This window comes from Dermacentor albipictus, chromosome 6 (genome assembly GCF_038994185.2).
Source record: "Dermacentor albipictus isolate Rhodes 1998 colony chromosome 6, USDA_Dalb.pri_finalv2, whole genome shotgun sequence".
Classification (NCBI taxonomy): domain Eukaryota; kingdom Metazoa; phylum Arthropoda; class Arachnida; order Ixodida; family Ixodidae; genus Dermacentor; species Dermacentor albipictus.
This window is the reverse complement of record NC_091826.1, coordinates 76,336,136-76,360,917: the sequence shown is the minus strand read 5'-3', so window position 1 is coordinate 76,360,917 and position 24,782 is coordinate 76,336,136. Positions and strand designations below refer to the sequence as shown.

Genomic DNA, 24,782 nt, shown 5'->3' with positions numbered 1-24,782 from the left:
CTGTAGATGGCGGAATGAGAGAAGCAGGAACCTGGAATCTACTGAAGCGCCTACTAGGCGAAACCAGCACAAAATCGCATCAACGCTACGCGTTAAGTAAAATCTTGCGCGTGGCACTGAATGACTTATCCTAGTCAGAAGTTATTGCACAGCTGCTCCTATCCTATCCTATCACCTATCCATCGAGGATACGCAGCAGCCGCCCCCTCCTCGATTGGAATATATAGGAACAAGCATCCCAACTTCAGATGCTGAGTTTACAGCAGAACATGTTAGGGTGACTTTACGGGGCCTCAACGGAAGATCTGCCCCTGGTACTGTCAGTATAACAACATGCTCCGCCATGTGGATGAACACTCCATGAGAACTTGACACAACTAATTATTGACAAGTGGAGGGGAGGTGACGTTCCTAGCAAATGGCAGACTATCCACACCATTTTATTCCCTAAACCGGGCAAGCCGCTTGGCCTCGAGAATCTATGACCAATCTCACTCATATCGTGCGTGGGAAAGGTTGCAGAACATGCCATACTCAATCGATTAGCTCGGCACCTGCAAGAGCGCGATGTTTACCTTCACACGACGATCGGCTTCAAACCTGGTCTATCTATGCATGATGCCACGCACCGACTCAAGAATAAATAATGATAGCAATACTGGGACTAGGTATGGATAAAGCCTTTGATAATATCCCAACATTTACACTCAAAACCATTTTGAACCTCGGTCTGCGTATTCACTTTCATCAGTATGTCGAAGCCTTTTTCAGTGGAAGGATTGCCACGCTCAAAGCTGGGGACCTGGCATCACATACAAAGAAGCTAGCCAACCGAGGCACACCCCAAGGAGCGGTCATGTCGCCCACTCTTTTCAATATCTCCACGATGGGTCTCACCAGAATACTCGAAGACATCGAAGGCACAGAACACATTATTTACGCTGATGACGACACAATATGGTGTACTGGAGACAGCGACTGAGAAGTAGAACAAAAGTTCCAAGACTCTGTAAGCGTCACTGAAGAGCACCTCGTTCCAAATGAACTGCGATGCTTACCCAAGAAATCGGAACTCCTACCACACCGACTTAAGCGACGAGGCCGCAAAGCAAGGGGATGGCTTCCTCGTAGGGAGAACGACGCAATGCTCTATAGCAGCAGCGAAAGCGTCATTCCCAAGGGTGGGCTCCACGCGCGTTCTGGGCTGGGTGACAAAAGCCAACGGGTCCAATAATCAAATGATTGTACGTATCACTTAGAAACAGGAAAATGCAATCAGGCTCACCAAACGAGTAACTAACCACCGACATAGGCTTGGAGAAGACAACGTCATCAGACTAGTTCATGCCTTTGTGCTACGTCACTTCGCCTATGGGGCCATGTACTAGTGGCAGAGATCCGAAACAGTCAAACTCAATGCATTGTTAAGGAAGATAATTAAGGTAGCTTTTGGATTACCTATGTACACAGAAACTGAAATATTCATGCAACTAGGGCTGCACAATACACTAGAGGAAATGGGTGAGGCATAAGAAAGAGCGCAGTTCATTAGGCATCCCCAAACAGATTGGTGTACCAATTACAGAACAACGTAGTAACCCTAGAGAAATTCTCAAAGAGCTGCCGAACAAAGCAGAAAGCAAGCCAGAGCCAAAGCCCTGCTAGCGAAAGCTGAAAATCCGACTGAAGAATGCTTCTTCGTCGACGCGGCTTTCATGTCAAATAGACGATACTTCACAGCGGTCCTTCTCAACGGCAAAGGTGAAGTCAACTCGGCTTCGACGTGCACCACAGAACCAGAAATTGCAGAACAGGTAGCCATCGCATTGGCACTTTTAGACCCAAAGAGATCCAGAATCAACAGCGATCCTTGGGCAGTCGTCCGAGCATGTGCCAAAGGAGTCATGTCGAGACAGGCCGTAGCCATTCTCGACGCAAAGGTCGTCAAATTCCACACGATCATCTGGTTTCCTGCTCATATGGAAGAAATCGCCGGTGCTCCCGCGAGCCTCAACGAATCTCCCCGCGATGCTGCACGAGCAGTTGCCAACCGCGCAGCCACAAGCCAAGAAGATTCTGAGGTTCCAGATTGCAGGAATAACCTCCTCACGTACAACGAGCTAACCAAGCACTTCTACGTAGGACGCAGGGTCTTCACCCCTCCACACAATAAACTAAATAGAGCTCAGGTCATTACGATAAGGCTATTTCAAACAAGACCCTATCCGAAACGGCTTCTAATCAACAAGATCTATCCCAAGTTCTCTACCCCTACGACACGCTATCAATGTAACGACACCACAGGTTTTATTCTCATGCTCTGACATTGCTCTGAGTTACGCTGTGACAACATTGAAGCGCGGTGGGGCACAGCTCTACGCATTCGCACATCCGAAGAACAGCTAGGGGCAGTCCAACGGGCCCGCGAAGCCGCCCATAGGCTTGGCCTTTCGGTCCCAACTTGGGAGTGGCCCGCATCGGTCTGGGAAGCTAGTGCGACCTAATGGACCACAGTAAAGATTTCCATCTATCCATCCACACCGTCCTAGCAAATTCTAGCGCACACTAGATCAATTAAAATTCTGTCGAAAAATGTCCTTATTTTACGTTGCACGACACTGGAAGACGGTTAGGTCATAATAAGGTGAGCCTAAATTGTGTGCTGTACAGACACGGCAGCTCGATGTGCATTTCTATCAAGCGGCCGTGTTTAGGTCAGTAGACAGCGCATTAGACAGATCAAAACAAAGAAATTTCTATGCTTTCGATTGGTGCGTTTAAATCCCTTTGCTCAAAGGAATTTTGAGCATTTTGCCCTTTATTATCTTCTTTCCGATGCACCGTTCCTGTACTTACCGAAGCTCGATTTCATAGCAAGGACTACACGTCGCGAATTCCCTGTGTGGCAAGCGGTAATTCGTGAATCTACCCGTATTTTTGTGATTCTCTTTGTCTAGCCATAACTTAAGAGGACTTTTCGAATATCTATATAAAAGAATTGAGTGTAACTTCATCGCCTTTAAAGCGTGCACAAATTAGGTCAAAAGATTGCCACCAACCTTTCCGTCAGGCGTGCAGTAGGTAAAAGGATTGTTGTCGTCATAGATGCTGCCATACTCTTCGAACACGCCGTACCTGAATTTCGCCCATGCGTGAACGAAGGCATACGCTGAAATAGAAAACGCGATGAACACTTTGTTAACGAAGAGTGGCGGTGCGGCGCTGTTGCTATAGTAAATATACGTTAACTAGCTGCCTCTCTCGCTTGACAATAATGGATACCATACAAGCATCCCTTGGCTTCATCTAATCAGTCTACAAGATATGCTGCTTCGGTTTTTCATTTATGACACGAAAAACGGCGTGATGTTACATTAGAATGATTTGTGATAAACGACCTGCACAAAGTGATGTTAATCATCAGTCCATTGTATGCCCACTGGAGGACGCAAATTTCCCAATTCCACCGCCAGATTTAGTCTTTTGCCTTCCTCGAGTGCACTTCCCTTCTCTTGGAACTAATACCCGTGTCACACGGGCGTTTGGAAGGCCTTCCAACCGATAGTCAGTTGACTCAAATGTCAAGTTCGAGCTGCCACACGGGCCGTTTCGAAGGCCGCCGAGTCAATGGTCTATCGAGTCAACGGAGCACCTTACAACTCTATCGAAATTTCGATGGCCTTTGAGCAACGGAAGCGCAAACAGCGCGAACATGCCTTCTCGTTCACATTGTGCTCGTACTCACGGTTAGAAAGAACAAATCAAACCAAATGCTCTTAAAATACTATATATGAGTGTTATTCATTATTCAATAAACTGTTTTTGCCACTTGACATGTGCGAACACACACCAGAACGCCAGCCGCATCGAGCGGCGCAAACGTTGCCGCAGTTTCGCTACTCAACATCTTAGAAACTAAACATATATGTATGGCAATGTATAAACATATTTTTTTAAATGTATAAACAAATATAAATAAATTATAGTGCTTTTAAATGGTTTTAATGTTGTTTAACTTTTCGTGACAAGAAAACGAAAATAAAGATCCGCAGCGCCACACAATTGTGCGAGAAACGCCTGAACTACTCAACGGCCTTTCAAAAGTGCCGTGTAGCAGCGTGACAACTCCTTTGAGTCGATAGAGTTGTGGCGTTTCCAAGGCCGTTGACTGGAAGGCCTTCCAAATGTGCCCGTGTGACACAGGTATAATTCTGTAAACGTAATGGTCCACCGGTTATCTAACTTACACGTGACCTGCCCAGATCCATTTTTCTCCTAATGTCAATAAGAATGTTGGCTATCCCCGTATGCTTTCTGATCCACAGCATTCTCTCCCAGTCTCTTAACATTAAGCCTAACATTCTTCGTTTCATCGCCTTTTGCGCGGTCCTTAACTTGTTTTCGAGCTTCTTTTTCAGTTTCGAAGTTTCTGCCCCATATGTCGGCACCGGTAAAATGCACTGATTGTACACCTTTCTTTCAATGATAATGGTAAGCTTCCAGTCAGGATCTGAGCATGTCTTCCGTATGCACTCCAACCCATTTTTATTCTGTAAATTTTCTTCTCATGATGGGGATCCTCTGTAATTGATCTAGGTAAGCTACTCCTTCACAGACTCTACAGGCTGACTGGCGATTCTGATTTCTTGTTTCCTTGCTAGGCTATTTATTATCTTACTTTTTTGCATAATAAGCTTCAATCCCACTTTTACACACTCTCTATTAAGGTCCTCAATCATTTGTTGTATGTCGTCACCAGTGTTTCCGAACCGGACAATGTCATCCGGAAACCGAAGGTTGTCGAGATATTCGCCATTGAGGCTCACTCCTAAGCCTTCGCTGTTTAATAGCTTGAATACTTCTTACAAGTACGCAGTGAATAGCATTGAAAATCTTATCTCCTTGTTTGACTCATTTCTTTATAACAAACTTCCTACTTTTTTGTGGAGGAATATGGTAGCTGCGGGATCTGTGTAGATATTTCCCAATATATTTACATCAGCGTCCTGTACTTCTTGATTACGTAATGCCCTTATGACTGGTGGTATCTGTACTGAATGAAATGCCTTTGCGTAATCTATGAGAGCCATATAGAGAGGCTGAATGCTGTCTGCGGAATTCTCGATTACCTGATTGATGAGATGGATGTTATCATTGTAGATGATCCATTCCTGAAGCCAGCCTTAGTTGACTGAATTCCAGTGTTGCCCTTATTTTATTCAAAATGATGTTCGTGAACATTGTCACGGCCTAGTCGGAGACGGGAAAGCCGGTGTAGAGGTCGTGTAAAAGTACTTTATCAGAGCCGTGAACGTGATGTCGTTGTCGTCTGTTTTCCTACCCGCGCGCTACTTCAGCGTCGTTTTCATCGCCTGGCACTTAACCGTGGCGACCATGTAGCATGTGGCATTTCCCCCACCTTTGAAAAAAAAGGCATCGTCCCGATGCCCTAACCTCCGCAGGCAGTGCACAGATGGTGCAAAGTTGAAGCCATTAGCAAAAGCATGGCTTCATACGAAGCACGTACCCGCCGGGGTTGCTCAGTGGCTATGGTGTTAGACTGCTGAGCACGAGGTTGCGGGATCGAATCCCGGCCACGGCGGCCGCATTTCGATGGGGGCGAAATGCGAGAACACCCGTGTACTTAGATTTAGGTGCACGTTAAAGAACCCCAGGTGGTCAAAATTTCCGGAGTCCCCCACTACGACGTGCCTCATAATCAGAAAGTGGTTTTGGCATGTCAAACCCCATATATTATTATACGAAGCACGTGCACAACCTCGGGCAGATGCCGCCGGCGTTTGGGGCAGTTATGACTGTCGGGGACAACTTTAAAATTTACATCACTGATGCGGCTCAGAACAGTGTAGTGCCCGAAGTATCGACGCAGGAACTTCTCACGTAGCCCCGACGACGAATAGGAATCCAGACACACACCTGGTTACCGACGTTGTACGTGACGGGTCTGTGCTGAAGATTGTAGTGCCTGGCATCCTAGTTCTCTTGTTCTTGGATTGGCAAACGCGCAAACTTCCTGGCTCCCTCTGCGCGTTGCGTAAACTCCTCGGCAGCAGCGTAGTCGTCACCGCACCCGTGTTGCAGCATTGCGTCCAACATTGTTGTAAGTTCCCGGCCGTAAACGAGGTTCAAAGGTGTCACGCGAGTAGTCTCTTGGCGAGCCGTGTTATACAAAAATGTAACATATTGCCACATGGTGTAGCAATCGGCGCAAGCTGTAGCGACAACTCCGTCACCGTATTTGAACGATCGCCGAAGGCGCGCGAGGAAATCAGAGGTTTGGCGAGCATCCGATCGACGACCGCTGTGCTACCACTGCGGCGAAGCTGGTCATGTGTATCGGGAGTGCCCCTACCGACGACTCGGACTGCGGGGTTTTTCTATCGATTCACCTCGACCTAGGTTTCGCCAAAGACCACCCGACATCGCAGAATTCCTCGTACAGCAGCGAATACCGGGACCATCGCAGTGGTAGTCATGCCCACCCTCACCGCGGCGATATTTCCCTGCTCGCGATACCACCTCCAGGGCGACGCAAGCGCGATCACCAAGTCCACGCCGGGAAAACTGATGTCAGGGACTTTCCTAGGCGGGGCCGCTGATACTCGACGCGCTCAAGACCTCCAATCATGCCGACCGCAGAATAACGAAAACACGATGACGCCAGAACCAGTTTCCGCGAACAAGATTTCACTGGACATACCTGTGTTGATCGACAGCAGAACAGTGAGTGCACTTGTAGATACCGGCACCGATTACTCTATTCTTAGTGGAAAACTGGCGAGCGTTCTGCAAAAGGTTACGTTGCCATGGAACGAGGCACCAGTTTGTACAACAGGTGGCCACGTCGTCACACCGTTTGGTCTATGCACGGCCAGAGTAGAAATTCGCGGTGCGGCTTTTCTCGCCTCTTCTCTGGTTCTACGCAAGTGTTCCCACGATTTCATCCTTGGGGTGGACTTCCTCCGGGAATATGGCGCCATTATTGACCTCCGCGAGCGCTGCATCACTTTTTCGACACAAAGGGCAACACCGACCGACAAGAAACGTTTCCAACGCTTCCTGGGCCTTTGCGCATACTACCGGAGTTTCATCGAAAATTTTTCGAAGATGGCGGAGCCGCTGACTCGCCTCATGAGGGACGATGTATCGTTCGTCTGGTCCTCAGAGCAAGAGACTGCTTTCACCGATCTTCGACAGCGTCTGGTGTGAGCACCATTTTTGGCCCACTTTGACGAAGAGGCGGACACGGAAGTTCATACAGACGCCAGTAACGTTGGTCGTGGTGCGGTGCTTGTACAACGGCATGAAGGTATTGATAGAGGGATCGCATACGCAATCGCACACTATCGCGTGCAGAGACCAACTACACCACCAGGGAGAAAGAGTGTTTTGACGTTGTATGGGCGCTGGCCAAATTTCGACCTTAATTTTACGGCCACCCATTCAATGTTGTAACGGATGACCACTGGTTATGCTGGCTTGCAAATCTACGGGACCCTACTGGGCGATTGGCATGATGGAGCCTACGTTTGCAGGAATACGACGGGACCCTCGTGTACAAGTTGGGCCGCATACAAGAAGACGCTGACGCACTCTCGCACCTTGCCTTGCACTGCCCGTAAAGTGCAACCGCCTGTATATTGATTCAGGTTGCATACTCCAGCAGGGTATACGCGACAATTTGGTAAAATCTCCTCCCAGTTCTTGTGGTCGACGTCGATGTACATACTCATCATGTCTGCCAGAGTCTTATTCTTATTATAACGTTCTGTCAGCCCATTGGTTTGGGGATGACAAGCCGTAGTCTTAGTCGCGGAACGGTATCCAGAAACGCGGCCGTGAACGCAGTACCTCTGTCTGTTATGACCACTGCGGCAGTGCCATGCCTTAAAACGACGGGTTCGACAAAAAATCTCGCTGCTTCGGCTCCCGTTCCACGTTGGATAGCCCCTGTTTTGGCGTATCCAGTAAAATAATCTGTGACGACGGCTATCTATCTATTGCCGGCAGTAGACAGTGGAAACGGACCTACAACGTCTAAGCCTATTTGCTCTAACGGCGCTTGCGGGGTGTGAACAGAATGCAGCAGTCCAGCTGCCTTGCCATGTAGTGCTTTGCGGCACTGGCCGCAAGTCTGGATGTAACGTTTCACGACCGCCGCAAGTCTCTGCCAGTAGTACTTTAGCCTGATTCTTGCCAATGTGTGGGCGTAGCCCAAGTGACCACACTTTGGCTCGTTGTGACAGGCATGCAGAACTTCGTCCCGAAGAAATACGGGATTGACGAGTAGGTAGTTGGTGCCACTAATTGAATAATTCGTTTTATAGAGAACGTCGTGGCGCAAGCAAAATGAAGGCAGCCCTCTGGCAAATAACCTTGGCACGCTGCTGGTCCTTCCCTCTAAGTAATCGATAAGAGGAAACAGTTCTGCGTCCTCGCGTTGCTGGCGTGAAACTCATCACTGACACCGTTGTTTCACCTTTGTCAGTGATGACAACGGTGAAAGACCGACCACACAAATATGGGCGAAATTTCAAGACGGCCCATACGAGTGCGAGATATTCTTTTCTGTAGCGCAGTAGTTAGCCTCCGTTCTTGATAACGTCCTGATGGCGTAAGCAATCACTCTTTCGGTGCCGTCCTGCAGCTGTACAAGCACTGCGGCAAGGCCGACATTACTCGCATCGGCATGAACAATCGTCGGAGCGTCTTCGTCAAAGTGCGCGAGCACAGGAGGCTTCTGGCAGCCGTTGCCGTAGGTCGCGAAATGCCCGTTGCTGATCTGCGCCCAACACGAAGGGGACATCTTCTTTGGTAAGATGAGTTAATGGCCATGCGATGCGCGAAAATGCCGCAAGAAACCGTCGGTAGTAGGCGCAAAGGCGCAGAAAACGTCACACAGCCTTTTTATCGGATGGTGTTCGGAAATTAGGGACGGCAGAGGTTTTATCATGCTCAGGTCGGACACATTCACGGCTAACAATATTATCGAGGAATTGAAGTTCTTCAATACGAAAATTGTTCTTTTTCACGTTTCAAATTTAGACCAGCTCAGAGTATTGCTCCAAATACCGCCGTTAGTCGTTGCAAGTGTTCCTCGAGCGTGGCGGTGAAAACAATCACGTCGTCGGGGTACACTAGGGAGGTTTGCCATTTGAGGCCTCAGAGTACCGTGTCCATTAGTCGTTGAAACGTTGTTGGCGCAGAACATAAACCGAAAGGAAGCACCTGAAATCCTAAAGTCCGTCGGGCATCACAAAAGCGGTCTTCTCACGCTCTCTCTCATCAACTTCTGTTTGCCAGTAGCCCCTATTCAAGTCCATCAACGAAAAGTAACGTGCGTTTCGTAGCTTGTCGAGTGAATCATCGATACGCGGTAGCGGATAGACGTCTTTATTTGTGAAATGGTTGAATCTTCGATAGCCGACGCAGAAGCGCAGGCTACCATTCTTCTTTTTCACCAATACGATAGGTGATGCCCAAGGAGTCTTAGATGGCCAAATAACCCCGTCCTGAAGCGTTGTCTTCACTTGTGTTTGTATTGCTTCGAGCTCTTTCGGTGCTACACCATAAGGATTATGCCGAAATGGTCTGGCGTTAACTTCGGTGACAATACAGTGCTTAGTGAGCGGCGTCTGGCTAACTCTTGACGTAAATGAAAAGCAGCTCTTCAACTCATCGATGAACACACGAAGGCTGTTGCGTTGGACGCGTGATAAGGTGGGACCGACATCAGCCACAGGGGCAGGCATAGACAAGGTGGACGCCGCATGCTGCACTCAGAGGCTGTCTTGTATTGGGGTAAATTCCTCGAAGTAAGCAACAGCCACGCCTTTAACGATGTCTCGACGTTCTCTGCTAAAATTCGTCAGTAGGAGTTCAGCATGTCCATCGAGTACATTAATCACGGCCCGGCCGATGGAAACGTTTTGACTCAGTACCAGTGCGTCGATGTGCGTACAGTGCGTACAGTGCGTCAAAAGCCAGAACCTGTGGGAAAGTTGTCGCAGATCACAGGCACGAGGGAACAGCTTCGCGGTGGTAGCGTGACGTCGTCGTAGACGAAACATAAACGGGGTCGCTGGTGTTCCGTAGGGTCGACATCGTCTGAGCTCGTAGAAAATGTAATGACGATGTTGTCGACGTTAATCACTGCACTATACTGTCTCAAAAAATCCATTCCCAATATAATTTTCTTGCAGCAGTCAAAGAGAAGGACGAGGGTGGTGACGAAGGCTGAACTGGCGATTGCTATTCTGGCTGTGCATTTTCGAATCGGTGTCATCAATTCATCAATTGGCCGCCGGCAGTTCTGATGTTGGGCCCGGTCCACGGCGTCTTCACTTTTCTCAACCTGTTGGCCAGGTTTAGAATTTTCGAAAAATGTGGACCAGTATCGACGAGGGCGGCCACTTGGTGGCCGCCAGTGCGGACGACAAGATCGGCGCTTACAGCGTCGGTTACAAGGGGGTGTGGTTGGAGTCGTCGGAGTTTTATAGTCGTCGATTGTCACCGATGGGAGCTCTTGGAAAGCTGGGTGGTTTGCAACCTCATCCCCGCAGATCGCTGCCTCGTAGTTTCCCCGGCGCGGGCTAGGGGACCATGCCCCTAGAGGCGTGAGGAAAATCGCGAGGGGTCGGTGGGGTGTAACGAGACGAAAACGGGGAGCGCGATCGAGGCGTCGTTGAATTTTCCGGTCAGGTGTTCGTAGAATTGCCGTCACAGGTATGTGCAGCATCAAAAAGAGGGTAATTGCTGTTCGGAAATCTTGGATACCCGGCTGCGCGGTAGTGACACGCGTGGTAAACATATCCTGCTTCGCCACCCATGGAAGCATAGGAGGTCAGCGATGTGCCACAACTCGGTCTTTTCGAAGCGGGTAGATGGCAGGGGATTCGCCGTAAGACCCAGGCGCAGCGATCGGCTATCGGCGATACGCCGTAGCTGGCGGCGGCTGTAGAAAATAGGGTGTCGAGGGTGGCGGTGATGGCTGCATGGTAGTGGTTGATGGTGTCAGCAGCATCGAAAAGGCGGGAGGTGGACGACAAACAGCTTCTGCGTGGGTTAATCGTCGTGGCACCGCCTGCCATTTGGGTGGCCAAAAGGCCTGTCGAACTTCCTTCTGAACAATTTCAACGAGAGAAGCCACAGCTGGTGCCTTGGGAGAAATTCCGAGCTGCCTGAACTCCTCTCGTGCAGTTTCTCGGATGACTTCACGAGAGACGTGCCACAGTTCTCAGGTAGCATTGAAGCATTCCTCGAAAAGTTCTTGCGGTAATATTGGCTGTACCGCTGCTGTAGTGCACGTTCGATAGCGTTGGCCGCCTTAGTGAATTCGGCCATTGTCGCCGGTGGATTCCTCACGGGTCCGGCAAACAGTTCCTCCTTCACTCCGTGCAAGATATGGCGCAACTTCTTTTCTTCAGCCATCTAAGGGTCCGCTCTGCGGAAAAGGCGGGCCATATCTTCTGCAAAAATGGCAACGCTCTCGTTTGATTCTTGAATACGCGATTCAAGAAGGCGCAGCACGTTGTCTCTTCTGTCGCTACTAGTGAATGTCTAGCAGCCTTGTTGCGAGAAGCCATCCCATGTGGTGAAACTCCCCTCCCGGTTAGCTAACCACGTCAGCGCACTGTCTTGAAGAGCAAAATAGACATAGCCAGCTTTTTCTGGGAGCCTCAGTCATTATAACTGGGGACGCGCTCGAATTTATCCAGCCAATCTTAGAGATCTTCAAAAACATCACCATGGAAACTTTCTGGGATCTTAGGATTCTGCAAGGTCAGCTACAATGGAGATGCAATGGCCATGGCGGAAGTAGGTAGACGCGTTCCTGTAGGGTCCTGCAAAGAATTGAACTCGGACGTCAGGCCTAGCAGGCGGTGACTGTACCGGTGAACAGGGGTTTCGACGAACGAAGGTGATGCCGCGTTCGATGTATGGCTCCGCGAAGGAGTGCCAACCATGAGGCAATCCTACCCCTCACCTCCACCAGTGTCACTGCCTAGTAGAAGACGGGAAAGCCGCTGTAGAGGACGTATAAAAGCCCTTTATCAGAGCAGTCAACGCGACATCGTTGTCGTCTCTTTGTTTTTCTACCCGCGTGCTACTTCAGTGATGTTTTCTTCGCCTGGCACATACCCGCGGTGACCATATAGGATGTGGCAATATTTTACATAATACTTGAAGCAAGCTAACAGACCTATAATATTTCAATTATATTTCTCCTTTTCGTGGATTAGCATAATGTTTGTATTGTTCCAGTTCTCTGGCGGCCCTGAAGTCGTGAGACAGTCCGTGTCAAGGGCTACCAGTTTTTCAAGCATTATGTCTCCTCAAATCTTTTATCAAATTGGCGGTTATTCTATTCATAGTGGGAACAACACGAACAAGACGACGACAGAGTGAAAGGACACAGGACGAGCGCTGACTCACAACTAGGTTTACTGAAGCACCCATCAGGTATATAGCGACACAAGCGATCACATGGTCATTCCAGGAACGCGAAACCGGGACACGTGTATACCGAGCATCTGTTATCGTATCAAAGCTATCTAGGTACGTGAATTCCTGCTGAGAAAGCGCGATCGAAGGATCGCTAATGCATCATGGGCCCTAAGCATACTGATGCATCCATCAGATTAGTGTGGAAGCAGCGCACATTGAGCAAAAGGACTTCTCTTGTATTCTTGGAAGCGTACGGAAAACACCAGGTACGGGGCTTTCTGATCGTAGTGCAGGGTGTGCAGGACTTCTGACCGGCGTGCTGCAAGCACAGCGATCAAGTAGCTTGGACGGGCTGCGAAAAAGTTCATCGCCAGGACGTCATTTCGCAAGAAGAATGAAGGGGATCCGCGCCTAAATATCCTCGGGACAAACTTGGTCTTGCCTTCCATGTACTCAGCAAGGCTTCTTATCTCGGGGACTTCTAACTGCTGCTTGGAAAAGTCGTCTGTGCTTATTGTTGCTAAAAAGGCGTCATCGTCTTATCATTCTTGGGCGGAGGGTCCACGGGAGTGCGAGGCAAGCAGTCGCCATGAGAGTGTTTTTGTCCTGACTTGTAAATTACAGTGATGTCATATAGTTCCAGTCTGTAGCTCGACGGTGTCAGGCGTCCTGAAGGGTTCTTTAAGGTCGCTAGCCAACACAACACCTGATGGCCGCTTACGGCTTTGAGCGGTCTGGCATATAGTTAAGGGGGAAATTTTGCTGTAGCCCTTATGATGGCAAGGCATTCCTTTTGGGTTGTAGAATATTTGCCTTCCGCTTTTGGCAGCAACCGTCCAGTGTAAGCTGTCACATGTTCAAGGCCATCTTTTCTCTCGACTAGGACGGCGCCGAGGCCCAGGCTAATGGCGTCAGTGTGGATTTCCGTATCAGCATCTTCATCAAATTTCGCAAGTAACGGTGGCGAATGCATGCGTCGTTTGAGTTCTTGAAATGCGCCAACCTGTGGTGTTCCCCACTTAAACTAGACATCGCAGCTAGATGTGTCAGTGGTGCAGCGATGCAAGAAAAGTCCTTGAAAAAGCGTCTGTTGTAGCCGCACATACCAAGGAAACTACGTACTGCCTTTTTACTAGCGGGCTGCTGGAACTTTGCGATGGTAGCTGTCTTCTGCAATCTGGGTGTACTCAGGCTTGCTGATGACGCGTCTCGGGAATAGCAGCTCTTCGTACACAAGGCGACACTTTTCCGGTTTCAAAGTGAGTCCGGAAGACTTGATTCTTTTTAGTACTGTTTCAAGGCACTTCAAGTGCTCGTCAAAACTTGCGGAAAAAACGGTCTCATCCAAGAACACAAGGCTGGTTTGCCACTTCAACCCTGCAAACACCACGTCCATCACGCGATGAAACGTTGCAGGCGCCGAGCTCAGTGCGAATGGCATGACCTTGAACTAACAGGGACATAGACGAAGGCAGTCTATTCGCGATCCCGCTCATCGACTTCTATTTGCCAGTAGCCAGTCTTGAGAGCCATTGATGAGAAGTATTTGATGTTGCAGAGCTGATCAAATGCGTCGTCTATCCCTGAAAGGAGGTAAACGTTTTTTTTCGTAATATTGTTGAATCGACGACAATCGATGCAGAAATGTAGGGTTCCGTCCTTTTCCTTTACGAAGACTACAGGAGATGCCCACAGGCTTTTCGATGACTGGATGATGTCGTCGCGCAGAATTTCGTCGACTTGTTGCTTTATAGCAGCACGTTCTCGTGATGCAGCTCGGCATGGGCTCTGGCGGAGTGTTCAAGCACACTCTTCGGTTAATATGAGATATTTTGCAAATGGCGTTTTGCGAATCCTCGATGACGTCGAAAAGGAGTCATTGTGGCGTCGGAGAAGACATCTGAGCTTTTCCTGCTTACTGATGGGGAAATGTAGATTTATGTTGAAGTTTTGTTCGGGAACTATGGTCGTCGAGGTAGATGCCACAGAATCCAAGAGGACACACGCGTTGCTGGTTTCCAAAATTTCCTCAATGTATGCGATCGTCGTGCCTCTGTTGATGCGCTTGAACTCCTTGTTGAAGTTTGTTAGCCACGTACACCTTCGTTTTTCCTCCGTGCAGTCGAGTGATCCCTCTTACGACGCAAATTTCATGATCGAGCAGCAGATCTTGGTCGCCCTAGATGACGCCTTCTACAGCTGCAATTGTTTCGGTGCTGAAGGAAATGACAATGCTGGAGCGGGGCGGGATGATGACCGGAGTTTCGAGCACACGCAAGGCATGGTGACTACGAGAGCTCCCAGGCTGTATCGCTTCATCTTCGGATAGCGTTATCGACTTCGAATTCAGGTCCATGACTGCGCCGTGTTTGTTCAGGAATTCCATGCCGAGAATTTTGTCTCGTGAACACTGTTGGAGGATGACGAAAGTGGCAGGGTAGGTGGAGTCATGAACGGTAATTTTGACCGTGCAGATGCCGGCCAGTGTTATGATGTGTTCTCCAGATGTCCGGATTTCAGGGCCGTCGCATGGAGTCTTAACTTCCTTTAACTGGGCGGCAAGGGGTCTACTCATCACGGAGTAGTGGGCTCTTGTATCCCCTAAGGCAGTGATCGCGTGGCCATTGAGAAGTACTTCGAGGTCGGTGGTTTTTTGTCATAGGTTACAGCTGAGTCTTGGCGTCGGATCACGACGGCATGGTGTTAACTTGTGGCTGGAATGTCGGCTCATCAGCCATTCTGTTTTCGCCCTAATATTTGCTTCTAGGCTTCGTCCGGCTGGCGGCCTCTCGCTGACGTATTGTCGAGACGGACTTTTAGGCGTCTTCGTCGGGGGCGCAGGATCTTCGTCAGGTCGACAAACAGCAATGACACCTCCATCGGCTGCTGGTTTTAGTATTCCGGATATGGGCTCGCAGACCGGCCCCGGTCTGGGCCAGTGTAGGGTTGGCGTTGCGGCTGACGGCGAACGGGATGGTCGTCGAGAACTCCAGTGTGTGCCGGCGATGTAGTCGGTGATGTTGTGTGGGCGCTCCCCAAGCGGTGGATGCGGCGCGTTGATGGCGAACCCCCGTCGCAGTTGCAAGTCGCGGTATGGGCATCGGCGGTACACATGGCCGTCTTCCCCGCAATTGTAGCAAAGCGGGCGGTTTTGGGGTGTTTCATTGGTCGCCAGGTGGGCGAGGTGGCAGCATCTGGCGACAGAATCGCGGCGTCAGGGTCGCCGGCGCGGAGGCGGAATCTAGCGGCGGGCGACGGTGGCGTATGTAATCGCTTCTGGCTGGGGCTGTGGTGATGGCGGTTGCACTTAAGTAAGCCCAAGTGATCGCTGAACCTCCTCTTCGACGATGTCGGCGATTGAGGCCATTTGAGGCTGCGACCTCGGGCAGAACTTCTATAGTTGCTCTTCCACGACCACCCTGATGCTCTCGCGCAAGTCCTTGGTGCCGACTGGTTGAACATCGGCGTAGTTCACTGGCAGCGTGCATGGGTTGAACTGCTTGTTCCTAATTTGGAGTGTTTTATCGATTGTTGTAGACTCGGAAGCAAATTCAACAAGTGACCTGGGCTGGTTGTGCACCAACCAGGCGAGGAGCCTTTGCTTGACACCGCTGATCAAGAAGCAAACTTTTTTTCTTTTCTGGCATGTCGGGTCGGCGGTCTGAACAGGAGAGTCATCTCCTCCGTGAAGACCACAACGCTCACGTTGGCAAGTTGAACTCAGGCTTCTAGCAGAGCTTCGGCATTGTTCCTGCGCATGACAGTCGTTAAAGGTCTGCAACAGGTCCCATATTGCCGGAGGGCATTCTCGATTCTCAAACGACGTTCTGCCTGTGTCTTCTAAGGGGAAGTATACATGGCGCGGTTCGTTGTCGGAGTCCCAGCTGTTGAATGTGGCGGTTCTTTCGTAAGTCTCAAGCCAAGTATGATCCATGGAAGGGTGGTGGCTCCCTGGGCTATTGCAGCAGGATGGGGGACGCTGGGGCTGCCATTGGAGTTCACTTAGCGACGATCTTCCTGGTTGTCTAAGGCAAATGCCCGTGGAACGGGGTCAGCCCTTGCCACCAGCGGCTACCTCTCCGGTTCTTGGCGACGATGATGTTGTCTTTCGAGTTCGGGCTTGGGGGACGGCTTTGTGGAGTGTCCCTTACATGAAAGCAAACCACCTCCACGAGATGCCACGTAATACTAACGGTAAGGAACACAGCAGCAATACTGTGAATGACGAAACTAACTTTTATTAGCCGAACCTGGGCCCACCAAAAACACACTACACTTAATGTAAAACGATAGCGGCGAACACTCTCGGTGATCGTCGAAATCTGATGAGCGGGTCAAGCGCGCCGGTTTTTACACATGACAAATCGAACTTTCCATAGTATTCATAGAGAAACAGATTCAAAAAGAGCGGACACTCCCATAGAGCCCAGCGGCCGAATCGACTGTTGCGCGCAAAGCGGATGGTATTAACGCCTTCCGGTTTCGGTTTACGGCGCGCGCGTTCTGGACGCCAGCTGGTACACGCTACGCCGGCTTAGCTGATCGCCGCAGCGTTTATCCTTTTTTTCTCTTCTATTGCTGAACCACGCTCGGCCTTGCCGTGGAATCGTTTTATTATTTAGTAAAAATGAGTGCGGACGATCTTTGCAAGCCTCCGCCGAATCTTTGTCACGTGCAACTTCATAAAGAAAAGGCAAGACGTGCTGTGTAATTATGGAATGTTTATTTTGCTCGATAATAATTCTGGTTCCGGGCTTCTTGTGCATTCATCCTATGTAGTGGCAATAGGTAAGCAGCAGTCATTGCCGTACGAAGCTCCACTCAATGCCATAAACTAAAAAGAAGTGAATTACAAGCATGTATCATTTTTGTATATTGTCCTAACAGGAATATTGCGTGTAGAGGCGAAACGTGCGTAAGTGGTGAATGAGCGGCATTACAGATAAATTCAATTTTGCATACATTTCATAGCTAATAGACTCCTCCCAAATAATGCCATAACATATGAAGAAAACATCCGATTTTCGAGCATCACTGCCTTCCCGGGCATTACTTCCTTCACTTTAAGAGCACAAATACACCGATGACCGCGCGTTTCCAAAACAACTCGGCCTCAGTCGACGCGATGCTACGCCAAATACACCGAGGTGGCTACAACACAGGCTCTCAGCCAGACCACGTTACACGTTCGCAGAATGCCTTCTAGTCGCACTCAAGAAAAATTCGTCGGTCCAAAGCCTGTTTTCAGCCACTCTGAAGAGAGAAATCTCAAGTTCTTTAGGTCATCGGCGCTTTCTTTTACTCGTCCTGCCAGCACAAGCAACACACTCCCGTGTCAACACTCTTGGCAATGGCTCGTCACGTTTTGTACAAGAGCGAGTACCGAAATAAGGAATATGTTATTGCAGAGCCGTAAAAAGCGTCCGAAACTTGTCCCACTAAATTTCAGTTCATGCCAAACTGACTCACCATGGCCGGCTTGCTTTTTTGCTAAAAGCTTCACAACCCCAGACGCGTCAAGCATGCCTCAAAAGTATCCCAAAATGTTACGAAATGAATGACAATAATTTTTCAGGTCAGAGAATGCGTCGCAAGCATCTCCCAGTAAGATTCAGTACATGTGAAATTAACTGCGGCACACAGCCGAGCTGCATTTCGCAAACTCTGCAACTTTAAAAGTACCCCAAAATGTAGCGACATTAGTTACAATAATGTCTATGGTCAGAGAAAGCGCCAAGGCTTGTCCCGGTAAGATTCAGTAAACGCGAAACAGCGTCACACGGCCGAGGTGCTTTTCGTCACAAAGCCAGGTTGCGGCGAGTGTGCCCAAAAACTACCCTAAATAATTTATAATAATGCTCGGGCCCATATAAAACACCGCAAACATTTCCCAGTACGAGTAATTACATCAAATTAACTACGCTTGGACGGCGAAGCTGTTTTGCGATAACTGCGTCCCTATATAGGTTCAGTTTTGTGCGGTAAGCCTAAATGTGCTTCAAGGGCGTCATAGACAGTGAAACGAAATTCCTCACCTTGCTGTAGTCCAGTAGTGCAGCGGTGTCGTCTAGGTGAAGACGGAACACAAGGGAACGCGAGGAGCCCGAAAAGCGGGCTACATCCAAAACATACGGGTCGCCGAGCACGCGAGCTTCGCATGTGAGGCCGGCCTCGCTCGCTCCTGTGGCATGTCTGGCGCATGACGCATGCACTCGCGTCTGGCGTGCCGCTAGCTTGTTGCTTGGCAACACAAGAAAAATAGGTCGTAAAGTATAAGTTCATTTTACATTCTTCTTTTTTTATGCTCGCGTCAGCTAACGGATGTAGTTGAAACTAGGCGTGACGTGCTTCCTGTTGCCAGTTTTTGCCGAGTGTCCCCTCTTGTTGAATTTCTTTCCCTATGGAGTAATCGTTAGTGCCAGCGTGTCTTCCAGGTAATTCTACACCATTCGCATCGCGAATACAAGCAACAGATTACACAAGTTTCAGCGACAGCAGACAACCAACAAAACCATCGATAACATTCCAGAAAATTCCGACACATGTAGGGGCATCCTGCACTAAGCGATAGCATTTGTTAGACGATGAGGAGGAGGAGGAAAAAGCTTTATTAATTACTGAGAGGGAAGAGGGTAATAAGGAGAAGGGTAGCGTGGGCGGGACGCGGTTGGGGTGTTCTCTATTCGCAGGCACCAGTGGTCTTGGCTACTCTCTCCGCCTGGTCCAAGAGGACCCTTTCGGCCCCCATCCCCGGCCGAGCGAGGAGGATCTCCCACGGCTTCCTATTGTAGGTAAGCATCTCAGGCGAGTTCGCTTTTAGTGGTGTTTTCGTACATTCCCACACCACACACCACATGTGGCAGCGACGGCCACGCACCAAACCATGGACAAGCGCCGGCATGTAGTGTGCGATTCATATGGTGTGCTCTTTCCAAGTGGGGATAGGTATGCGTCTGTATTCTTCTGTATGCGCGGGCTTGTACCCTCAGTTGCCGATGCGGGGGGCAAGGCGCTCTCTCGTGCGACGTTGGGGTTCGAGGGTGTCTCTGGATGTGCGTGGACTATCTTGGAAAGGGATGTGGTTCCCCGCTCGGTTTGTGAGTTCTCGAGCTAGGGAGTGGGCCCTCTCATTGCCTGGGATGCCCTCGTGTCCTGGACACCATATGAATGCATGTTCTTCTTGGAGTGCGTCGCCTAAGGTTCTCAGCGCTGTTCATGGTAATCTGCCTTGCATGTACATTGTACATGGTGTTTGAGAGTCGGAGATAACCAGTGCCGAGTGCCCGGCGCTGTCGCTGTGTTTGATTGCGATCGTGATTGCTGAGGCTTCGGCAGTGGCTGTGCATGTTGTGTTTATTGAGGCCGTTATTTCGGCTCTTTTCCGCTGCTTGTTGCGAACTGCTACTATGAAGTGTCCTCTAGCAGTCCGAGCGGCATCCGTGTACTGCAATTCTTTAATATTCACAAAGCTTTTGATAGGTTACATGGCTCGGACTTATTTTCGGTCTTTGTGGTATTCGGCATTCATGTTCTTTGGTATCGGTGTGGCTTGCATTTACTTCCTGATGTGGCCTGATAGCTGGTGGATTTGGTCAATGCAATATGGTGGTTTCACGGAACATCTTAATTCAGTTAGCAGTTGTTGTCCGGCTTGTGTGAGACACAGGCGCTCTGTCTGATTTATTATAACCACTGCCTTGAGCTCTTCAAAGGATTTGTAAACTCCTTTGTGATGTAGGTTTTCATTTCCGGTGTTCATTGGTGTTCCTAGCGCCACCTTGTACGTGTACCGTATGATCTGGTCCACCATCTTGATTTCTGTGCGATTTAAGTTTTGATAGGGTAGAGCATAAGTTATCCGGCTTTTGACAATAACTTGAACGAGTCGTATTCTTTCACTTTCGTATAGGCCTCTCCCTTTCCTTGTAATTATTCCTATTAGTTTTCCTGTTTGCTTAGTTGTCGCTTTCAGGGTCGCGATAGTGTGTTCCGCTCGACTGTTGCTTTGTATCCAGAGGCCCAAGACACAAACCTTGGTCTTTTCTGGAAGCATGCGGTTCTCTAGTTGGAGGTGTAGGTTTGGCCTGTTACGGTAGTTTCGTCCACGGACTCTGATTCATTCGGACTTTTCTTGTGCACACGCCATGCCGTGTTCTGTCACGAAGTTTTAGACGGTGTTGATGGCTTCGTGTAGGGTGCTTTCTTTGTGGCCTAACAATCCTTTGTGCATGCATCAGGTGATATCATCCCCATAGAGCGTGAATTTGAGATGTTGGATTTAATGCAGCCTTCTTGTCAAATTGTTCATGCCAATGTTAAACAATAATGGCGAGAGTGTAGCTCCCTGTGGAGTTCCTTTCTTGGTCAGGTTGAGCTTGGGTTATCGTATATCTTCTAAACCTATCGTGGCAGTCCTACCAGTTAAGCAGGGTTTGACGTAGTCAAAAATTATCTTTCCGCATCCCATTTCTTCTAGTTCCTCCATGATTAGTTTATGGGACATGGTGTGTAATGCCGCTCTTTAGGTCCAACGCCACCATTATGATTTCTTCTCCAGTTACCACGTTGTTTATTACTTCGTCTCTCAGCCTAAGGAAAACCTCCTGTGTTGAAAGACGTTTGCGGAAACCATACATGTACACCGACAGGAGCTTGTGACTTTCGATATAATCGGCTAACCTGGTGAGTATCACTTTTTCAAACTTTTTCACTTTTTCCCGAGACGTGACGTAAGTGAGATTGGTCTCAAGTTCTGAGTAGTTTCCTGTTTTCCCGGTTTAGGGATTAGGACTATGGTGGCTTGCTTTCCTTGCTATGGAATAGTGCCAGGTTCCCATAAGCCCTTGTTGAAGTAGTCGACTAGTCGTCCGGGTTGCTCATTGCTGAGGTTGCGCAGCATTGCGTTAGAGATGCCGTCCCCTCCGGGTGCTGTGTTTCGTGTCATGTCCTGTGCCGCTGCGTATAGTTTTGCAACCCTAACGGGCTCATCTAGAGGTTTGTTTGTCGGCCCTTTGTAGCCGAGAGATTCGAAGCTATCGCCCCCTGTTTTGATGTATTTGAGCTTGAGCACTTGGATCAGTATATCGGTGCCACCTTTGTGTTCACCTACAAGGGTGCGTATCGTTCTCGCTGTTGCCGTCTTTGTAGAGTTCGGGTCTATCATGCTACGTAAGATAGCCCATGTCTTAGCGGTGGATAACGTCCCTCTCAGTGCATCGCAATATTGGAGCCAATTTTCCGCTTGCAGCTGTCTGGTATACTCATTTGCTTGGTCCGCTAACATTGCTATTGTTGCCTTAAGTTATCTGTTCAGTCTTTGATTATTCCAGGGCTTGGTTGAGCTGCGCCGTCTCTCCTACAGGTGCAGAAGGTGTGGGTCGATTGCAGGTGTTTTCACGTTAATGGATACGTTTTCTGTTGTGGCGTCGTGTGCGACTTTGAGTTCCTTTGCCCAGCCGTCAGCTGTGTTTGGAGGTGTTATCGACATTGGATATTTCGTATACGCCGTCCAGTTTTTAATTCTGGACTGCTTTGGTGGAAGTTTAAGCCGGCGTATGGTCATTGAATAGGGTTACCTATCGCCGAAACAAAAAGTTTAAAGACATGTTAGGGCACGCAAAACTCAGCCAACAGCAATCCCCCGTAATAAAAGCATGTTGTCGCCCCAGGTACAAAACCTGCAGGCATCTTCAAAGTGACATTAAAATTAAAAGCACCGCAAATAGTTATACATATGAAGCCAAAGCTAGCTTCACTTGTACAAGTTCGGATGTTATTTATATGCTTCAATGTTACTTCTGTAAGAAACAATACATAGGTGAAACAGGTCAACCAATGAACGTCAGATTAAACGGACACCGCTCGGACACAGCTAAAAAGCTTCCCAAAGCCGTCGCCAAGCATTTCAACCAAGCAGGTCATAACTTTGATAAACTTAAACTCTACATCTTACAGTCAAATTTCCGTTCTGCACGAGAAAGAAAATACAGAGAATCATACCGTATCCATAAGTTCAAGACCTTGCAACCAATAGGCATAAACGTTTCAAAGGGAGCTTTAGATTCTATTCGCTATGCTAAATTTCAAGCTATATGCAACAACACTTAGTTTGGGTTTCTTGGCGTTTCCTTTTTTTTCTTCCTTTCGTTTCCTCCTTTTTTTTCAACCGGCGTGTCAGACGCCGTTGACACGCCGGCTAACACGCGTGCGTTGACACGTGGTTGACAGACTGGGAGGGGGGGGGGGGTGAGGAGGGGTCCCTGGCCTTGGCTTTGTACTCGGTATTCCCTTATTCTCAATCCGACACGTTAACACACCTTCCCTCGTTGCCGCACCCACTCGCCTTACACCCTCTCTCCTTTAGTAGAACCCACCGATATATACTGTGGCGAGGAAAGCATACGTCGCCATGAAGAAGACAAGTCCACTTGCCGAAACGTTGGCTCCTGCTTTCACCTTGTTCTCGTTTTTGCTCATCGTAATAACATAGTGGTCACTTCCCAGATTTTCGTATAAATTCCTGTATTGTCCATCCGCTACCATTAGTGTGAAGGTTAGGTCGGGTTAGGTGTCCCCACACACGCTATTTCCTAATCTAGTGGGTGTTAGTGGGAGATTTACTAGTTCTAGATCATACCTGTCTGTAATTTCTACGAGGCCCTTTGGGGGTATATCGTCGGTATGCCCAATTGGTGTGGGGAGCGTTGAAGTCGCCTAGGAGTACGAATTTGCCTTTTCCTCCCAGGTCACCAAATGCGTATTCAATATTTGACGCAAAGTCCGTTCGACTTCCTTGGGAGGGTTGTATATGTTGCAAATAAAGGTCTTTGCTCTCCCTTTCTTCGATGTCTGTAGTTCAATGTTTTGGTGCTCGGTTGCGCATTGAGCGACATAGTGTGAGCTCATCGCTATTCCTTTATGCGCTAATGTAGCAACCAGTGGGTACTGTTGATTCGTAACTGTGTAGTGATCCCTTTCGTACTTCTTGGAGGCTTATAATATCAGGTTTGCTGATGGCCGAATTCATGTATGTCTGTAGCGCTGCCACTCTTTCCAAAAAAGATCGGCAGTTCCAGTGCCATATCTCAGCGTGTCTGCGGTTCTGGGCGTTTTACTGGCCATTGGTGATCACGCTTTTGACGTCCATCGAATCCGAGATTATGCCATTCTTCGCTTTTCTAGCCGACGGTGCGCTGTGGTTGCTAATCGTTCTTTTACGCAAGGGCCTTTGTCGGGCTGTTTCTTCTACGTATCCTTCAAGTTCCTGTAAATCAGCGTATAGCTGTTCTTGGAAGTTTTGGATGCTTTGCAACTGTTTCACAAGGAGTTGTAATGTTTTGTCCGTAGAGCATGTCGCTTCCGTGTGTTCTTGTTGTGCCGCATCTATGGGTTTTGCTTGTTCCGCCTTAGCTGTGAGTTGGCTTTTAAGTGTGGTGATCTCCAGCCTAACTTCTTCTAAGCTTCGTATCAGTTGAATATTTTCTAATACAATCTGTTGGTATTCCGGGTTCGATGTCATGGCAGGTGTGCTATGAACCATCCCCACCCAGCTCACCTTGTTATCGGTGTTTTCCTTCTTCCTTGTTGGAGTGGGAGATCTTTGCCTGGATCCTGTAAGGATGGGCTGGCAGTTGAAAGTGGGATGGTCTGAAGAGTCAGAGTCCTTATGTCGCCTTCGTCGCTCTCTTGATCGGGATCGCTGTCGTCGTGGCGACACCGCTTGTAGGTCTTCTTGGCGCTTTAATGGTGGCCATCCGTCGTCGTCCGTTTCAGCAGTGTCGTACCACCGTGGCCTTGGTACAGACTCCTTGATCGGAGTTTTGGCTAGTCTGGATGAAGACTTCCGAGGCGTTTTGTTTTTCTGCCGTGACTGTTTGCACCGTTTCTTGCAGTCCTTCGATCTGGCAAGATGCTCCTCTCCACAAGTGGAGGAGGTGGGTTTACATTCGTGCTCCAGCTCTGGCTCATAAGTGCCGCATTTGCTGCATACTGAGATATGAGGTTGAGGGCACGCGTCCGTCCTGTGGCCTGTGTGTATGCAGGCGTTGCAGAATTGTATGGTGTTCTTGAACGAGCAACAGGGCATTTCTCCTCCCACGCAGTAGACAAAGCGTGGTATCATGGGGCCATAGAAGGTAATGACCGCTGTCTTTGTTTCCGCAAGCGTCTCCTCCTCTCCACTCCTTGCGCTCTGATGCGTAGGTTGGATTGGAATATTTCCCGACTCGTTTGCGGGGCCAATCCGTGCACTACACCTTTCTTTGTATCTTCTCCGGCCATCACGTAAGCGTTTAGTGCGCGTTGTTTGCCGTTGA

The 24,782-nt window shown here is 49.0% G+C and overlaps 1 protein-coding gene across 2 annotated transcripts in view; it reads right to left on the bottom strand.

Annotated features, from left to right (window-relative positions):
• Nucleotides 1-24,782, bottom strand: part of LOC139061212 (calcium-activated chloride channel regulator 1-like) — a 266,208-nt gene that overhangs the window by 169,821 nt on the left and 71,605 nt on the right. For both annotated transcript variants that reach the window (XM_070540869.1, XM_070540870.1), the window contains exon 6: nucleotides 3,060-3,169. In XM_070540869.1, coding sequence (XP_070396970.1) covers nucleotides 3,060-3,169 — 110 coding nt within the window. The remainder of the gene's footprint in view (nucleotides 1-3,059; nucleotides 3,170-24,782) is intronic.